At 38.9% G+C, this 19569-nt stretch overlaps 1 protein-coding gene across 3 annotated transcripts in view; it reads left to right on the forward strand.

Annotated features, from left to right (window-relative positions):
- The window catches only part of smyd3 (SET and MYND domain containing 3), a 160291-nt gene that overhangs the window by 136815 nt on the left and 3907 nt on the right, over window positions 1-19569 (forward strand). For all 3 annotated transcript variants that reach the window (XM_062025467.1, XM_062025475.1, XM_062025457.1), the window contains 4 exons: window positions 2448-2550; window positions 2631-2741; window positions 7082-7169; window positions 11371-11545. In XM_062025467.1, the coding sequence (XP_061881451.1) occupies window positions 2448-2550; window positions 2631-2741; window positions 7082-7169; window positions 11371-11545 (477 nt within the window). The remainder of the gene's footprint in view (window positions 1-2447; window positions 2551-2630; window positions 2742-7081; window positions 7170-11370; window positions 11546-19569) is intronic.

Genomic DNA, 19569 nt, shown 5'->3' on the forward strand with positions numbered 1-19569 from the left:
TGACTGTGTAAACAGAGCAATGTCCCCATTAAATAAGCATTGCCAGAACACACACACTCACACACACACACACACACAGAGTTGTAATTTTGCCCAGCCTTTGTTTTTTCCCAATGAATATAATAATGAGACCCGTAATGGAGGAGATTATAAGTGCAGAATGTTTTTATCGATGTGTGTAATAACATTAAAAGCCTTTTCATTAAAGCACTTAAGTCTTAAAATGTACATTTTTGTACATCAGGATTTCATAAAATATGTCAATCATTATAAGGTGTCTTTGTTCTGTAGTCTAATATTAATGTTCAATGTTATATGTTTATTACAATTACTTTTGTCTTTTTCGCATTAGTGGTTGCCACACCAAATGAATTGCATGGTTTGATTTGGTTTACGTTTTGCCATTTCGACCACATCCAGACTGGGACGAGAACTGGACATCTCTAATGTTGTCTGTGAGGGTCTTGGTTTTGCATCAAACCTGTTTTGTCTGCACAAAAGGCAGCACCATCCATCCATCCATCCATTTTCTACCGCTTGTCCCTTTTTCGCAGGGCCAACACAGATAGACAGACAACATTCACACTCACATTCACACACTAGGGCCAATTTAGTGTTGCCAATCAACCTATCCCCAGGTGCATGTCTTTGGAGGTGGGAGGAAGCCGGAGTACCCGGAGGGAACCCACGCAGTCGCGGGGAGAACATGCAAACTCCACACAGAAAGATCCCGAGCCCCCGTGTACCATTATACCAAACACCACCAGGGCTTTATAATATGGATGCACGATATTTTTTTAAGTCGATACCAATAAAGATAAGATGCTGCTTCTCAAAACCGATTCCAATTACCAATAACTACTTTAAAATGTCACATTTTAAAAATTAAGATTTAATGTTTGTGCACACCTTTCTTTGTGGCTGGCATATGGACAGCAAGTAGTGGACATAGAGAGAGAGAGAGAGAGAGTTTAGTGATGCTGGCATTTCAGGTAACTGACAAAGGTTTGATGTGTTGAAGCTCCATGTATTTTTCTCTCCTTGCGTAATGTTAGCAGAACATTTGGTGTAAATTGCATGTGGAATGTCTTCCTCTGAAACTGTGAAGAAGTCCCACACGATCGACACTGTGTTTGTTTACAGTGAATTCACGGGAAGGTTTTAAAAGGCCCTTTACAGCACTTCGGAGAGGAGCGCTTCATTTGCTCACCATAACCCACCTACAGCAAAGTACAGATAATATTGCCTAATTTTTTTATCTGAGCTATTTTTTCATGTAATCGAATGTATCAGTATGACGTCATATTGCCTCATATCATAATAATTATCTATCGGATATTTATCATGCACCTCTACTTCATATACGTTTCTCCAATATTTATTAAAATTAATTTATACTTTAAGTAAATAACATGTATGTATAAAATGTATTCAATTTCCCGTTTTAATATTTGGAATAAACAACGAGCCTAAAATCTGTCAACACTGTCAATCAAGCATATTTTGTGTTGACACAGTTGTGAAATGTAAATATACATTAGGGAAATAAGCTTTTGTTTTGACAGAAGTAGAGTACATCTTCTGTTGACTTGGTTTGTATCTGCAAAAGCCTGATAGACAGCCCCTGAATAAGGAGTGACATTTATTAGGGTAGAATGATAGCACTCATCTTGTCCCATTGCACTGGGAAACCTCTATTTGTGTGCCTTTCATCAACATGTTTATTTAGTTTTTGGCTCATTGGAGCCTTTAGCTTTTATATCATCTTTCAGAATTATAGAGCAAGAAGTGCATAGAACCAACACAACTCATGCCTAAAAACATATATTTGTTATTTTCTCATTAGAAACAATTAAAACAGAACCATATAACATACTTCAGTTAATGAGTTGCAGCCTGACTTGTCTCTTCCAAGTCTTTACCACAACAGTAAATCTAGCAAAATTATGGCTCCATTCTGAGTGAAATTGCTAATAAAACCGAAAAAGCTTGTCACAATAGTGGAAATGGATAGCGCACATTAAAGGTCAGTCCACTTTTATTAAGACTGGCCCTTAACCTGGACATTTATACTCCCAATAAATAGACTAAACTATAAACACAGTCCAGATTGCTACAGACTGCCAGCATATACAGTACACTTATACAAGCTACAAAGTGACTGATGTCTGCTATTTTTATTTAAAAATGTTTTTGAAAACATCCATAACACTGTTTTATTTTATTTTTACTGCCTAACCAGTCCAGGGTTACAGTGAAACTGAGGTCCATTGTGCCTCTAAGCCATGGCCCTATAACGTAATTTACTGACTTTTCTCTCTCTCCTCCTTTCTGCATCCCCTCATGGCTTATCATTTCCTACCTTTCCTCTCAAACACTCCTCTTTCCATCTCTGTCTGTATTCCTCACCCCCAACCTGGGGCACTTCCCTCATGTCACTCCCCCAGTTTATCGCTCCTAAACCATGACTGCAGGCCAAACTGTGTGATGGTGTTTGAAGGAGCAAAGATACACCTCAGAGCCATTCAGGATATCAAACCTGGAGAGGAGGTATGTGCAAGACCAGAGAAACCTTCAAAGACTATATAGTGTATGACATCTTGAATGAAAAATGTTCTTTCTGTGTACAGCTAACTATAAGCTACATAGAGACCTTGTCGTTGACTGAAGAGCGTCAGAAACAGCTGGAGGACCAGTACCATTTCACTTGCCGCTGCCAGAAATGTGACTCTCAAGACACAGTAAGAAAAAAAATGCCACACACATCATCCATAATCATCTCCCAAATTGTCAACTTAGGGTGGGAGAAAACATTGATATTATTTCACACAGTGCAGAATTGACGCACCAGCCTCAAATATTGATGTTGTCATTGTCACTTATGACAACCAAGAAAGTAAACTCTCATACGTAATCAAAATGTTGACTTTTATTAGGGATGTGGACCTTGGTCTTCTGAGTACAGTCAGATTCTTCTCAAGTGACAACACTATAGAAATACTGTAGATATACTTCAATACAGAAAACAGTCTATCATCTGTGAATATTGTATTGTTTTCCATACAAACTAACCAAACTGTAATTGTTTGTACCAATATTATATTGTTTTTAAACAATATTTCTTATCTAAAAGTTTTTCAAAGGCATGTTGCATGTTAAAATTGTGGTGTTTTGTAGGGCTAAGCACAGATTCAATCGATATCAATGAATTACAATGGGCGGGGCATCTTTAATCTATAAGTATTACGAGCTTGGTCGTGGAACGCAAGGTGCTCCTGGATTGAGATAACACTGTAAATAGTTAAAATTAGTTAAAATCAAGTCGCTGACTTAAAGTCAAACTCAAATGTGTGTAGCAGATCATAAACAACTAGAGACTGCAATTTCAGTAGAAATTGCATGTGAATGCTGAATGCGCAAACCTTTGAAACATGCAAGCTGCTGATACGCGCGAGTCGAATTGAAATGCTAATGTTAGCATGTCGACCAAGTACCAAGTTATATGACTGAGGCGCATGCATGCAAAATAAGTTAGAAAAATTAGCATGCTAACGATTAGCATGCGTCAAGTACCAATTTATATGACTAAGTTGTAGGGCAGCAATGTTAGCATATATCACGTACCAAGTTATATATGACTGAGATATGACAACATTGGGTAAAAAAGTTAGCATATGTCAAGTACCTAGTTATATGAGTGGGGCAAAATTTGCACAAAAAAAAAGTTAGCATTCTAAAGTTAGCATGCTGGCAGTCGACAAACAAGAGCAAGGAGTATTTTTTTTACTTGGGAACCGGATATGTAGAAGTTTGTATATTGCCCATTAATTTTCAATGGGGGATTATTCCTGGTAATTCCAAGTAATCTGTAAATTTTGGGAACCGGGAAACATGTTAGCTTGAATGTCCAGGATGATTGGAGTGTGTGGATGGTGGAACAGTTCAAATCGAATGAGAAATGTGGGAGTTGTTGAACTTTGAAAATCTCCATTTATTAAAATATAATTTCCAGGAAATTAGGAAAAGTCGGAAAAAAGAGGAAATGTGTGGAATGTGAGACAACACAATTGCCTTGAATGATTTGAATGGGTTGCTTTGATATTTTTTTAAACGGTCGAGAAATGCAGAAGTAATAATTTTGATAGAACATTTTAGATGAAATATTTTGATGGTGGAAAACAATTGAAATCGGACGTAAAATGTCAGAGAACTCGTCAAAAGAAAAAAAGTGACATGCTGTACTGCAATAGAAAAGCGGGAATTCCTGGTAATCAGAAATTTCAGAACCGGGAAACATGTTGGCTTGAATGTCCAGGGTGTGTAGAGTTTTTGGATGGTGGAACAGTTTGAATCGGATAAGAAATGGGGGATATGAAGAGGGTTTGTAAATTTCCCATTCAATTTCAATGGGGAAAACTTCTTGGTAATTCTGGGGAAACCAGTAATTTTTGGAACCGGTTGCATTGTTGGTTTATGGCCTTCACACCGTAATCTTTTGAATTGTTTGACTTGTCAAAAAATAATTGCTGACCAGTCGACTATTAAAAATAATCAATAGTCCTGCTCAGTGGCCTTGTAGTTAGTGTGTCAGCCCTGAGATTGGTAGGTCGTGAGTTCAAACCCCGGCCGAGTCATACCAAAAACTATAAAAATGGGACCCATTACCTCCCTGCTTGGCACTCAGCATCAATTGGGGGTTAAATCACCAAAATGATTCCAGAGCGCGGCCACCGCTGCTGCTCACTGCTCCCCTCACCTACCAGGGTGTGGAACGAGGGGATGGGTCAAATACAGAGGGTGATTTCACCTCACCTAGTGTGTGTGTGACTATCAGTGGTACTTTAACTTTAACTTTAGTTGCAGCCTTACCTTGAACATAACAGGACAGAAGTGGATATGACCCAATACACATCCACTATTGTCTTAATAGCTGGCAACACGGGTGAGAAACAAGACTTGTGTGTAGCTAGATCCAAGAAAGGTGCTGGTCGCTGGTAGCGTCATGGTCGGGAGCCGCATGAGCGCTGTAGGCGCTGGGGAGCTGCGGTTCATTGAGGGGAACAGGAATTCTAATGTGACATTGTGAAGAAGAGCACCATCCCCTCCCTTTAAAAACTGGGCAGCATGGCAGTTTTCCAACATGATGACGAGCCCAAACACACCTCCAAGATGACAGAGAACTAAATATGCCGAAAAATTCTACACTTTCATCTTTGTGGGAACCGTTTGGGAAAAGCCCTTTTCTATTCCAGTGCACAAAGCAATGTCCATAAAGACATGCTTGGATGAGTTTGTTGCGGATGGAAACACAGATGCTGTTTTACTGTTATCTGAGTGCATCAGAGCAGAACATGTCCACCCTCTCATTCTCTCTTGTCTCCTCACTTCCTCTCTGTCACTCTTTACTTCCCACCTGCCTCCTCTTCTGACTGACCACCTTCTGAAAAATGGTTTTGCCTTTCACCTGCAGTTTTTTCTTCCATCTCTCTCAACCTCCATGTTCATGATCAAGTGTCTCCCTTTTTATGTAGCCGCAAGTTTCTTCTCTTTGCCATTTGCGTTGTCACGTGACGTGTACTGCAGTGCAACACACATGCACATAAAGATAGATTTTGTGTACCTTCTTTTGATGATTAAGTAAAAGAGCGCCTTTATTTCAAGCCTCCTTTGTTCTGCACGCACTCGCCACAGTTTTTTGTCGTTCCGCCGCTGTCTTTAATCTTCTGGTGATGATGGCAGTCTGCTTGGTCGTGACCCAGAGTTGACATCAAACCTTGTGTTTGTACGCTGTCCAAGCTTTATGTTGTGTGTTTGTGCATGTGTGCTCATAAAATACAGTAAGCCATAGGGCTTGTAAAATAGCTTTTTGCGGTTTTATAGTATTGGTGCAGGCTTTTAATGTTTCCATTGAGTGAAACCAACCTTGACTTCCCTGCAGCTCCACCCACACTCCAATATTTGTGTTTCAAAAGGAAATATGAGTAGAATTGGGAGGCCACTGTGAAATATGATGTAGAAATTGTAGATTATCATTGCCTCCTGAGGATGATATACAGTATAGGGTGAAATATCAATATACATCATTAGTTTAGGAATGTTTTCCTTGAACATTGTCATTATATTGCTAATACACAGCAGCACATTGCTTTTAATTTTGACATTCTATTTTACCGTATTTTTCGGACTAAGTCGCTCCGGAGTATACGTCGCACCGGCCGAAAATGCACAATAAAGAAGGAAAAAAACATATTTGTCGCACTGGGGTATAAGTCGCATTTTTGGGGGAACATTTATTTGATAAAATCCAACACCAAGAATAGACATTTGAAAGGCAATTTAAAATAAATAAAGAATAGTGGCTGAATAAGTGTACGCCATATGACGCACAAATAACCAACTGAGAACATGCCTGGTATGTTAACGCAACACATCATGTCAAGAGTCATTCAAATAACTATAACATATAGAACATGCTATACGTTTACCAAACAATCTGTCACTCCCGATCGCTAAATCCGATTAAATCTTCCTCCCCGGTGTCGCCTCTGGTATGTCCTTTCTTTCTGCTGTTCGATTGCCGTTCTCTGCTGCATATTTCACTACGTCCAGCTTGTAATCTGCAGTATATGATTTCCTTTTCGGTGACATTTTTGTTCAGTCTTTTCAGTTTTTACAAGTTACCGCCAATGTTGATGTGATCCATTTTAATAGCTACGGCAGTAGCATATAGCAGTTAGCATCCCATGACCCACAATGCACTTCTGCCATGACCCTCCCCCACCGAATTCTTATTGGTTGACGTGTGAGTGACGATTGCTGACTTGTGTGTGACGATTGCTGCCATTTGCTTCGTCTCTTACACGAATGAGATAAATAATATTATTTGATATTTTACGGTAATGTGTAAATAATTTCACACATAAGTCGCTCCGGAGTATATGTCGCACCCACGGCCAAACTATGAAAATAACTGCGACTTATAATCCGAAAAATACGGTAGTCATTTTATTGAATGTTTCAGAAATAAATCACATTCTTTGCAGTGAACCCCATTTTTATATGAGCCTCCTCTCTTTTCCAGGACTGTCTCATGTTGTCAGGTGAAGAGGAAATATGGCTTCAGTTGAAGGAGGCCTTACCTAAACTGGAAGAACTAAAAGCAGTCTCAGGTATGTATATATATGATATTTTAGGTTCTGACATTTAATGTCATCAAGGATTTTTGGGGGAGTTGAACTCTCAACATGGGCCAAAAGTATTATTTATTTCCTGAATTACATACATATGTTCCATGTACAATATCACAAACGAAATAATGCCCGGTGGGATACAATGTAGTTGAAACTAAATTAAATAAATAAATCATTCTTGAAGTAATTAATTAGTTGTATTATTAATTAATTCAATCATTAACTAAATCATTAAATCATGTAATAATGAATGAAAATGTGAAATAATTAAATTATAAAATAATGAAATATATAGTTAATTAAATGATTACATGTAAATGAATGATATATTTAATAACGGTTATTATGCATTGGCTTTCAATTGTAATTAATTAATAACACATGTAAGTATCTATTATTCAACAATGTATTTATTTATTTAAAAACATTCCATGTGGCCCTTCATTGTCTGCGAATGTGCATTTCTACTTGCTTTTAACCTGATCAAGTGAATTAAGACAAATTACATATTGACCCAAATATAAGACCACCCTTGTTTTTCAAAACCTGTTTTGAGAAGAAAAAAATAGTACAAAATCCATATTAATGTATTAACAACTGATATAGAATGCAATAATGGATAATGAATGGATGGACAGATTTGTTTGAAAAGTTTTAAATTTAAACATGCCAGCATATCACAAATGATACAAAAGACTTGTGACTTTCGTTTGATTGCTCAATTTATTATTACAACACAGGAGCGCTTCTTGCTATAGCAGCACATCCCTCCTCAGTCTCGGAGGTGCCAGTGGGCCGCTATCAGCTTCTGCTGCTGCCCGCGGGAGTCACAGATCTGTTGTGTAGGACTTATTGTCAGTATCCCTTCTTGCATATTTGAGAAGCCTATGAGACTCTGTGGGACGGTCAGGAGAGGGATGGCATCCTTTGGGTTGTCAAGTGGGCGCCCCCCTTCTTCGATGTTTCACGGATAGGCCCACGACATCTCCGGGGGGTTTAGCAGTGAATCCAAGCGTATTAGGTTCAGCCCCTAGATGCCATAAACTTACCTGAATGTCCACGTGGAATCTATTCTCTTGACCCACAGTCGCTGACTCCCCTTTTCAGCAGCCTTTGAGAGGTCTTTGACTGCCTGCTCTTGAGCCTTCCCTCGCATTCCCAGCTCCCTTAGTAGCCTGGATGTTAAGGTGGCTACAAACTCTCTGCAGCCTACTTCCACAAGGCGTACCCTTGCTTTCCAGCCTTGTTGTTGAGCATCGGCTGCAAGCTCAGCGTACCTCAACTTCTTACGCTCAAAAGCTTCCTCCACTGAACTCTCCCAGGGCACTGAGCTCAAAGATGTAGACAAGCCTGAGCGAGGCTGACCACAGAACAAGATCTGGCCACAGGCTTGTGGACGCCATCTTAGCTGGGAAGCAGAGTTTGGTCCAAGTCTGCCAACAGCTACTAATCTCGTGCATGGTTTTAATCCTACGTTTGAAAAGATGGCCCCTACACTGATACAAATAACTACCATTGAGGACTTCAAGGTCATGTCCTCTGTATTTTTTTAAGTGGCAAGAAGAAGATGATATGACTGACAGCAAATATACTTTGTGTGGGCTGTACATCGAGTGAGCTGTACATCACAATGCGGTAGATCATCCTCTCGCAATATACAATTTTTGGTTATGCACTCGCTACAACATCGTTACACAATGAAACATCATCTGATCCGAAATGTGCTGTCAAGATAGCGTTAACATGAAAATGTGCTGACGTCTCTAATGTTGGTTTTACCTGAATGAAATTGATGTGAAACGCTGTTTGTATAATACTGTCACGCCAGTCAGGTGCTGCCCATCCCCAAACACTGAACACCCGCTGTGCGTAGAGTGTCGCTATCTTTGGCAGGTGGAGGGGTATGGGGGCGTTTTGTGTGAAGAAGCGCATGTCAAATGTAAATTATTGAATGACAAGGCACTTAATAGGAAATTTTACCCCAACGTATTCCTGCACACGTCATGCTCTGTCACTGACTAGAATACTAAAGCGCGTGTGACTAGGACATGAATTCCTAAGCAGAATGTTGTGAGTTCAAACCCAGGTTGCATTTGAAGTGAATTAAAGTTTTACAACTTTTGTTTTAATGATGCTATAATACGCCTATCACCCTAATTTAAGCATAATAATTAAAAAAAGTGGATTGTACATTGTGTTGCTTAAGGTAATATTTATATAGTGTTGGGATACCCATGATTTCAACCTTGCAAAGCTTCTCTTGAACAACCAATTTTTGACCTCAGTATTTGTCAAATCCTGGTTAAGGCCCTGCCGATACATTAAACTTTAACAAAAGTAGCTAACTCTGATAACTCCTAAAATAAGATTCAAGATTGTTTATTGTCATATGCACAGTTAAAACAGACAGTTTGCCGTACAATGAAAATCTTACTTTGCTAGTCCACCCTTCAACAAGTCACACGGTACTTAGCTAAAATAAAAATAAAAATAATAATGTATATACAAGGCACAGTAAGTAACATTACATTATTGCACATTCTGATTGACAGTCAACAGTATAAATATGGAGGTGACTTTGGGTCACAGCAGCAGTTAAAAGTGTCTTTAGTGATCAGAGGTGAAAAGTGTCTACAGTGATGGTTCACAGTTTGGGCGTGGTCATGGTAGCTGTCTTTTGTTCAAAAAGATATATTATTTTTTTAATTTAAAAGTAAAACGGGGGCGGGGGGTGAGGGGGTAGCTAGCATTCACAAGTTAGCATTCACAAGCCTGATGGCCTGTGGGTAGAAACTGTTTGTCAGTCTCGTAGTCCTGGATTTCAGGCTCCTGTATCGTCTGCCTGATGGTAGGAGGCTGAAGAGACTGTGCTGGGGGTGTGTACTGTCCTTTATGATATTGTGTGCTCTCCTGGTGACCCTGGTAGAGTACATGTCCTGTAGGGAGGGGAAGGCTGCTCCTGATATGTACTGAGCAGTTTTAATCACTCGCTGGAGTGCCTTCCTGTCCTTAGCAGTGCAGTTTCCATACCAGACCGCGATTGAGCTGGTAAGGACACTCTCAACCGTACTTCTATAGAAGCTGCTGAGAATTTTGGGTGGCATGCCAAATGTTCTCAGCCTTCTTAGGAAGTACAGTCGCTGCTGGGCTTTCTTTATTGTTTGTTGGGTGTTGTGATCCCAGGTGAGGTCCTCGCTGATGTGGGTCCCGAGGAATTTAAAGGTTTTCACCCTGTCCACCTCTGTCCCCCCTATGTACAGAGGTGTGTACTGTGCACTCCTCCTCCGTGGGTCAATAATCATCTCCTTGGTCTTGTCTGTGTTCAAGGAGAGATTATTATCCTGACACCAGGCCACCAGTTCCCCTACCTCCCTTCTGTACGCTGCCTCAGCTCCCCCGGTGATCAGTCCATCCATCCATTTTCTACCGCTTGTCCCATTCGGGGTCGCGGGGGGTGCTGGAGCCTATCTCAGCTGCATTCGGGCGGTAGTTTTGTGTAATTTACAACATAATTTGTTCATTCAGATTAGAGTTTCATATGGAAATTATTTCACATGGACAGGATCTAACCTCTATAGCAGCACATCCCTCCTCGTTCTTGGATGTGCCAGTGTGCCACTACCGGCTCCTGCTGCTGCCCGCTGGAGTCACAGAAACACACGAAATTATGGTCTCGATAAATTAATAGACGTCCTCACAAAGATTGATATGATTATTAAGCATTAAATAAATGCATTGGTGAAAAAGTGAATTTTGTGTCCTTGCCTCGATCTTTTTTACATTGTTGAAATCAAATGTTGGCAAAAACCCGAACGACCACCTCTGTGAGTCGCCAATGTATCCACAGCCTGTCAAAATGTGTGTACGACGTGAAGACTGGTGTGAGGCGGTGCACATTTCCACGTCAACGTCAGTTTTGGGGAATCATTTTTTGATGCCACCTGCTGGGTTGCACAGATAAATTCCGAGACGCTGAACATAAAATGACTCATCTTTTTTATATTTTTATCTAGAGATTAACATTTTCTTATATTTGTATAGTTAAGGGATAGTCATTAATACCTTTTTGCTGTTGCTTTTACCTTTTTTTTTTTTTTTTTTTTTTGGACCTTTATCAGTCATTCAGTAAAAATCTTGTTTTCCTCAAATAATCCTCTTCCCATTCTCCTTCCGCTCCCAGATTGGCGAACCCTCCTTGACAGTTGTATACTTCTGTTATCAACTGTTGGTGCCGATGTGCCCGATGGAAACCTCTACAAGCTCCAATTGACTGATATGGCGCTAGATTCCGCCATTCACCTCGGCCACTGGGAGGACGCTGTAAAATACGGGGAGAGGACACTTCCAATTTACAGGTAGGTGTGTCTCTATGTGATTTTTTTTTTTCATCCCAAAAATAATTTTATTCTGTCAACTACAAGCTAAACCAGTAACTGCAGCAGAAGCCAAAATAAAGTATTACAATTATGCATGTGGACATACATAAAAATAATAATACATCATCTTGAGTCAATAGTCAGTAAATAAATTATTTATATGATAAATGAAAATCAACTCGATAACGTTGCCATCATTAATAAATTACCATATTCATCTGTTTTTTTTTCGTCACTCGCTTTCAAACGGGGTACAAGAGAGTTCACTCTGTGCATTGCTCTCAGCACCTGAGCGCAGTTTATTCAATAGAATTAAATGAACGAAGGGAATTGTCACATCAGTCATCCCCAGTCTTTGTCTGGGTGGGCAGAGGCTGGATGCCAGCTGACACACACAGGATGCACAGACAGGGAGCCTTGCTACCTCGCAAGTGAGGCACCAAATAAGGAGGATGAAATAAATGTATTTATTATACAAAGTATATACATGTATATATAAAATAAAGAAGATGATTGCAAAGCCAAATGTTTGGTGGGGGAATATTTTGGCTTCAAACGAGTGACAGGATGAGCCTATCAAAGTGATGGCAAAAAAAACCAAAAAACACACGACCCAGTTTCTTTAATTGGCGGGAAAAAAATGCATTTTAAGCTGTTCAAGTGCAATTGTTTATTAACTTATTTCATAACCTTCCAATTACAATGGTAAAAAAACCATAACGTTTATTGTGTCATGAAAGGAACACTTGCATAATTAATATATATTATGATTCCATTTGTGCTTAATTTGGTCTCAAAATAACACTGATAATAATATCGCAATAACTTGTGGGACTATATATCTATCTATATCTAATATATTTTTTATCGACCCAGGCCTGACTTGGATATAACATCAGTTAGCAAAGAAAAGCAATAATTAAATCAGCTTTTGTGTTGAATGCAGTAGTCTGTGCAAAACTTCTGCATACATTTAAAAACATCTTCAAGTTGGCAGGAGTTATGCAGGGCTTTTTGCAGACTGAAGGCCAAACCATGTAATGCAATGTACGTTTTTATAAATACTTGTGTTTGTGTGACTGTAGCCTGTGCACATGTTGTCAATACACACATATAACTATAATAAATGATACGATTCAGTGCAGGAGAAATACTTGGCGTCATTGAGGGAAGTGATGCAAATTATGTAGTGAGGATCTTTACTATTCATGCCATATTTCTTCACCGCATGAGTGCATCGTCTTCCATCTTCCATCCGTCCCTCATTCTCCATTCCTTGCGTCTTTCACTTTGCATTTTCCCCTTATTTCAGTTGAGTTTATATTTCTGAGCACAATCACTTTCTTACTATCTCTTCACTGCGAAACATGGTATAGGCAAAGAAACGTCCACAAATGCTTTCAGGCATGTATTCATATTTTGCATTATATCAAGTATTGTACCAGTGCATGCAGATTGTCAAAAAGTTAGAAACATACTATATATTCATGCACAAGAAACATGTTGAAATTCAACATCCTCTGTACAGCCATTGCAAATGGGAGACATGAATTTCATGCAAATATATTCCATGTAATGTACTTAGGTTTTAAATTTAGATTAAAACTGCATTTGTTATAGGTTTGCCCAGAATACAAAATACAATTAGGCAATAGGCAGACTATAACTAATCTTTCCTCCATGTTTGTATTCAGTAAGATAATCCTTGCTTTCCTCTCGCAAACAGCAAGCGGTGATTTTTTTTTCCAGAAAAAAAGAGACGCTTTCTTTCCGCTGGATTTCCCTGGAAATCTGAGTCTCTTTCCACAAACGTCTCCTCTGTGCCCTCTCGCTCTCATCGCCCAGAGCTGTGGTTCTCTAACTCTAACAAGGCGCCTTCGATGAGACCATATTTGTTCTTGGCGGAGGAAACAATTTGGGGGGAGAGCATGTTAATGAAATTATTGTAATCGCTGCAAGCGTGTGCATGCAAAGATGGAACATAATTGGAGTTTCTTCCTGTGTTTATTTGCCGGACGTGGCCGCGTGACTTGCCGGCGTGCTAATTAAATCAATATTGTAACTTGTTATTATTCATTCAGCACTAACACCAATTTAGTCTTTCAACGCACTATTTAATGATGAAACTCCTAACAAGAACAGGGAGCCCTTCTGTAATTGCTTGGCGCTACGGTTTGCAGTTTGTTAGCCTTCAAGGCAAAAACAATTGGCCGTTTAGTTAAAATAATAGAATATGTTGTTGCAGCTTTTAATTACGGAATTGCTTTCCAATTATGTTTTTTGATTCAATTACATCAAATGCCTCTACAAAGTGCAGTCAATTCAGATGAAAGTTAAACAAACAAAACATTCAGCCTGTGTTTTTGTTGTCTTAACGCAAAAATAGATTAGCAAAAAAAAGTGGGGGGGAAAAAACCCTATATTATAAATGCTATTGTAAAAGGTCAAATGAGAAATATTTTAATGGGAATTATAATTGCATAGTGAAGTTTTGGTTATCTAATATATTTTTTACAGACCCAGGCCTATCTTGGATATAACATCAGTTAGCAAAGAAAAGCAATAATTAAATCAGCCTTTGCAAGGTGTTGAATGCAGTAGTCTGTGCAAAACTTCTGCATACATTTAAAAACATCTTCAAGTTGGCAGGAGTTATGCAGGGCTTTTTGCAGACTGAAGGCCAAGCCTTGTAATGCAATGTAAGTTTTTATAAATATTTGTGTTTGTGTGACTGTAGCCTGTGAAATGTTGTCAATACAAACACATATACTGTATATAATAAATGATACGATTCAGAGCAGTAGAAATACTTGGTGTCATTGAGGGAAGTGATGCAAATTGTGTAGTGAGGATCCTCACGATTTATGCCATATTTCTTCACCGCATGAGTGCATCGTTTTCCATCTTCCATCCGTCCCTCATTCTCCATTCTTTGCGTCTTTCACTTTCTTATTTCAGTGGAGTTCAAAAATAAATTAGCAAAAAAATTGGGGGAAAAAACGTGTAAAGTTTTGGTTATTTTTGACCTTACCAGTTTGTCAAGTAAGACTTTTGCATATGCAGTTTCAATGCAATATTTTGAATTAGGGCTGTCAAATTAGTTTTTTAGTCACATTTTGGAATTTGGATTAATCATGATTAAAAACAGGTGATTACTCGCTTGCACAATTAAAATGTGCTTAGGAAAAGGCCCCAATATTTTTACACAAATGCAATTTTATTGTCAGGATGTCATTCAGGAATGTTTTTAAACATTTCACATGAATGCTCGTCATTTATTTGCACAAAACTTGGTGACAGTTGTATTTATTAATTATTGTTTAGTTCTTTCAGCCTGTGTTATAGTGTGAAATTTGCCAGCGAGCACATCAGTCAGAGTCCCTTCACTCATTGTTGTACTGACGTGTGCATTGATCTGATCACTGACCGTATGGCGGTGAAGGTAAAAGATTGTGTACGATTAAAATAAATTGCATGATTCATCTTAAGTGTGTACATGATTAATGTGATCATTTTTTGTGATACATTTTTGGGCCGGGCTGGCACAGATGGTAGAGCGGCCGTGCCAGCAACCTGAAGGTTTCGAGTTTAATTCCAGCTTCCGCCTCTCTAGTCACGGCCGGCAAAACACTTCACGCCTTGCATGGCAGCTTCTGCCATCAGTGTGTGAATGTGTGTGTGAATGGGTGAATGTGATGTATAATGTAAAGTGCTTTGGGTATTGTGCACGTATAGTAAATTGCTATAAAGATACAGACCATTTACCATTAATCGCATGACTTAACTTGTTAATTTTAACAGCCGCATCCAGAAGACAGGGTTGGCTTTATAAGCATCCTGATTGGCAACCAGGGACATGTGTGTCCTGATTACCTAACAGGGACAGGTGAGGGAGTCAACGCTCAGACTAAAGAAGTGGTGGAAAATGGAAGCAAACAGGAAGTCTAAACAAAAATAAGAGCGCTGCAAACTTTTGTTTGCACGTACAACACTTAAGACCTTCAGTATATCAGTATGTGGAATTAAATTATGGAATGGATTAAGCAAAGCAATCAAACAATGTACTAATATGATACACTTCAAGAAACTCTTCAAACTTAAAGTGTTTACAAAGTACAATGAAGAAGAACCATGACAAACATTCTCAATTTATTTCATCCATCCATTCATTCATTCTTAAAGTAATCTTACTTATCTCATCATATGAAATATGACTTACTTCACCAATTATTATTATTAAATTCTTACTATTATTTATTTATTTATTTTTATTGTAATTACTTATGGAGTTTATTGTGAAAAAATTGTGAACAGGAAGTGAACAAAAAGATTTGCAACTGTTATGTAAAGAAAAGGGGTAGGATTAAATAAGCTCTGCTTCTTCCTACTCCTTTTCGAACATGTTGAAAAGAAACTGGAAATTGTGATGTATCATGTTGTATGCTTGCATGTTCGAAATAAACTCAAACTCAAACTCAAACTCAAACTCAGGTATTTTAAGAAACTAAAAACTGACATGAAAGCTGATGACACATATGCTATAGAAGCTGTACACTGACTACTTTAAAGTATATACATACACACCAGGAAGCAATTTTTTATAAGCAAAAACTATTTTGTCTTACTAAAAAATTTTCAATTTTGCCAAAGTAATTTTGTTCATTAATGTTTAACTTTGTTGTGTTATTGTTATTGTTCAGCCTAATGGTCTCCTCGGTCAGCTCACTCTCATGGAATCACTCCAATTTAAGCTTGCACCAGCAGACACAGATTGATCCGACCCTGGAGAGGGGTTTTATTCTCACATCGCTTCATTTGGAGCGTTTTGTCACGGTTGCATCAAATCATTTTGCATTCATAATCAAGACCGTCAAATGGTCTGGGGGAAAGAGAAGGAAATAGAAGGGGAAGACTTAAGAGGGAGGACAGAAGGAAGAATGGAGTGCATCACCCACTTTAATCCCCACAACTCGCAAGCCAAAGAGGACAAAAATAAACGAGAAGGAGCCGAGCAGAGGCCATGATAATAGGAGAAGAAAAAATGGAGGAGATTAGACGGGTTGACTCGGGCAAATGAGTGTCTGGAGAATCAAGTTGTTTACCTCCAAAAAAAACCTTGGTGTGTATTTATCATGATAGAAGCGCAATTGCCTACTTTTAAAGACTTATATTTATTCTTACAACATTGTAAGTTATGACATCACAAAGCATTTACTGTGTTTTTCGGACTAGAAGGCGCACTTAAAATCCTTTTATTTTCTCAAAAATCGACAGGGCGCATTAAAGTGGTGCGCCTAATTAGACTTAGAAATAATGTAGTAATAATTCGGGTTGTGCTTACCGACCTCAAAACAGTTTTATTTGGTATATGGTGTAATGATAAGGCAGTCACACATAAGAGATACATGTGGACTGCATGTTGACGCATGTTCAATAAATGAGGCTAGCAAGTACCGGTAAGTAAGCAGCACCAAAACGTTGATGTTTCATTGAGACTATAAAACATTACACACGGCCAATGTTCCCTCTAATTTTTCATGTGTGTGAGCAAATGCAAAAACTCCCTGAGCATTCAGTGGAGCCCATGTGAGCAACATCAGACGTGCACACTGTGGCGACACCAGCAGCACACCTGTCCCAAACCTGACTAAATAACAAGTTCAATCTCCATCCATCCATCCATTTTCTATCGCGGGGTGCTGGAGCCTATCTCAGCTGCATTCGGGCGGAAGGCGGGGTACACCCTGGACAAGTCCCCACCTCATCGCAGGGCCAACACAGATAGACAGACAACATTCTCTTATTATTATAATCAAAGGACAGCAGTCATTTCCATTTCTAATATAAGTGTTTAGGACCACTTGCAATGACAATAACAAAAAATATTGTTTTTTATGAACTGTGTACTTGTATTGTTTGTCTGTGTGGAGGTCCTGCTTTGGAAATAATTTGTACCCCTTTCAGACATTGCATTTAGTTCCCATTAAAACATTCACATGTTGCACAATGAGACGTAAGCAGGGGATCATGTGTACATTCCTGCAACTTCCTGTTTGTAAAAAATATATTTTTATTAGTATTTATTTAGTATACTAACAGCATTTCATGATTGATATTTATAAATTAAGATTCCTAATAAATGACACTAGAATAAGCACACATTTGATTGGTAAATCATAGAGTAACAACCTGGAATGACACTTTCGACTTTTTGTGTGGCTGTAAACGCATCACTGGCTAAGTGCCATATGTGCATGTGTTGGCGCAAGAGAGAAAGAGCGAGCGGCTGCTGTTGATATAACAAAGTTGCTTTTGGTCTGGTTTGTACTGCAGAAAATGACCACTTTTGCTAGATATCATTTTTTTTACTAATGTTTTGGTGATGTGTTTATGGCCGACAATAAAGAGTTTTGCTCTGTAAAGTGATCGATGGCATTCATGTCCTCAAAGCGTCTCGACAGACGTTGCAATATTTGAACAATGATGACGAAAACTGTTTTCTCTGTCGTGTCCGTGTGTCGAAAATTGTTATGCGCTTATTTTTTTATTTGATTTTGTGCGTGGCATAGATTTGCCGTGCGCAGAGGACGCTTGAGCAGTGCGCAATTGCACAGGCGCGCACCTTAGCGGGAACGTTGCACACGGCGCTCAAAGATATGTCAAAATGTTTTAGTAGAACTTTGGTAAGTGACGAAGCCGTACCGTTTGATGGAACGCGAAGCATTACGGCTACCATAGTCAGACATACCGTGCTTTATTATTATGGTGTGTGTATAAAGACCCCAAAATGGCACCTGTTTGGAGACCTATTATCTGGTATTTTGTTTTGCAATATTAAAAAAAACAAATGTTCTTACCTATTGGTACCCGCTGATGTGTATTTGCGATCTGCGTAAGTCCCGAAAATGGGCGCGCATCCGCCATTGTAGTCCGCGCTCTAGTCCATAAACTCCTTCTTTTTCCCTAAGCTCTTGTTATGGGACATTCATCCTTCGCTGTTGCCATTTCTGATACAAAGTAGCGTAAAGTTCTAACTTATGTCTGTCAGTCGACTCGCTATGGAAGCGCTAAAAACTACAGGTACAACAAACATGACGGGGAAAAGACGCTGTTGATGTGGAGCCACGTGACTAAGACTCCCCACAAAACGGTGCATCCAGAAAGCGACATGAAGATAGTCTGTAATAGATAATATGCAACATTTTGACGGAAGAACCACTATTATAAGTTATGTGGACCACAAAGAAGTGTTTTAAATGTAGAAATATGACCCCTTAAGTTCACCTTATAATTCAGTGCGCCTTTTGTATGAAAACAGAGCTGAACAGACCCGCTCATCGGCAGTGCGCTTTATAATCCGGTGCGCCCTATGGTCCAAAAAATATAGTATTTCCATTAGTAGAAAAGTTGCAAATACAACAATGTAGTGTGCCAGTATGTATTCCTTCACGTTTTGAAAATGAATGCTAAAAGGATGTGCTTTTGTGAATAGTATGCTCATGAATAAATCCACTTGAGCATTGTGTGTACTGTATACAGTGTATATAATAACACCTGCAATATGAGTTTGTACAGTAAATTATTGTTTTTTGTCCCCCACTACCTCGTCTACTTTAATGTTTATGTTGTTTGTGAGCGTGTATGCGCAGTGCTGCATACATTTTGAACTGTGACACTGTGCAAAGAAACAAACAACAAGCTATTGTTATTTATTCCACTCCTACTACTAGGAGTGTGACATACTATGGATATGGCGAACTGTCTCAGTTGGTAAAGCCAGCAACTTGAGGGTTTCAGGTTCGATTCTAGCTTCCGCCATCATAGTCACTGCCGTTTTGTTATTGGCAAGACACTTTGGTTCTGTGACATAGCTCTTAACTCAAAACTCTTGTATCTCAAATTAATTTTTCTTATTACTATTCAATTGGTGTTCAACTGCCTCAAAACAGCACAATTCTAACATGTAAAATGCATTTTAAAAAGAAAAACTAGAGATGATAAAT

The sequence above is a fragment of the Entelurus aequoreus genome, linkage group LG02, assembly GCF_033978785.1.
Source record: "Entelurus aequoreus isolate RoL-2023_Sb linkage group LG02, RoL_Eaeq_v1.1, whole genome shotgun sequence".
NCBI lineage: Eukaryota > Metazoa > Chordata > Actinopteri > Syngnathiformes > Syngnathidae > Entelurus > Entelurus aequoreus.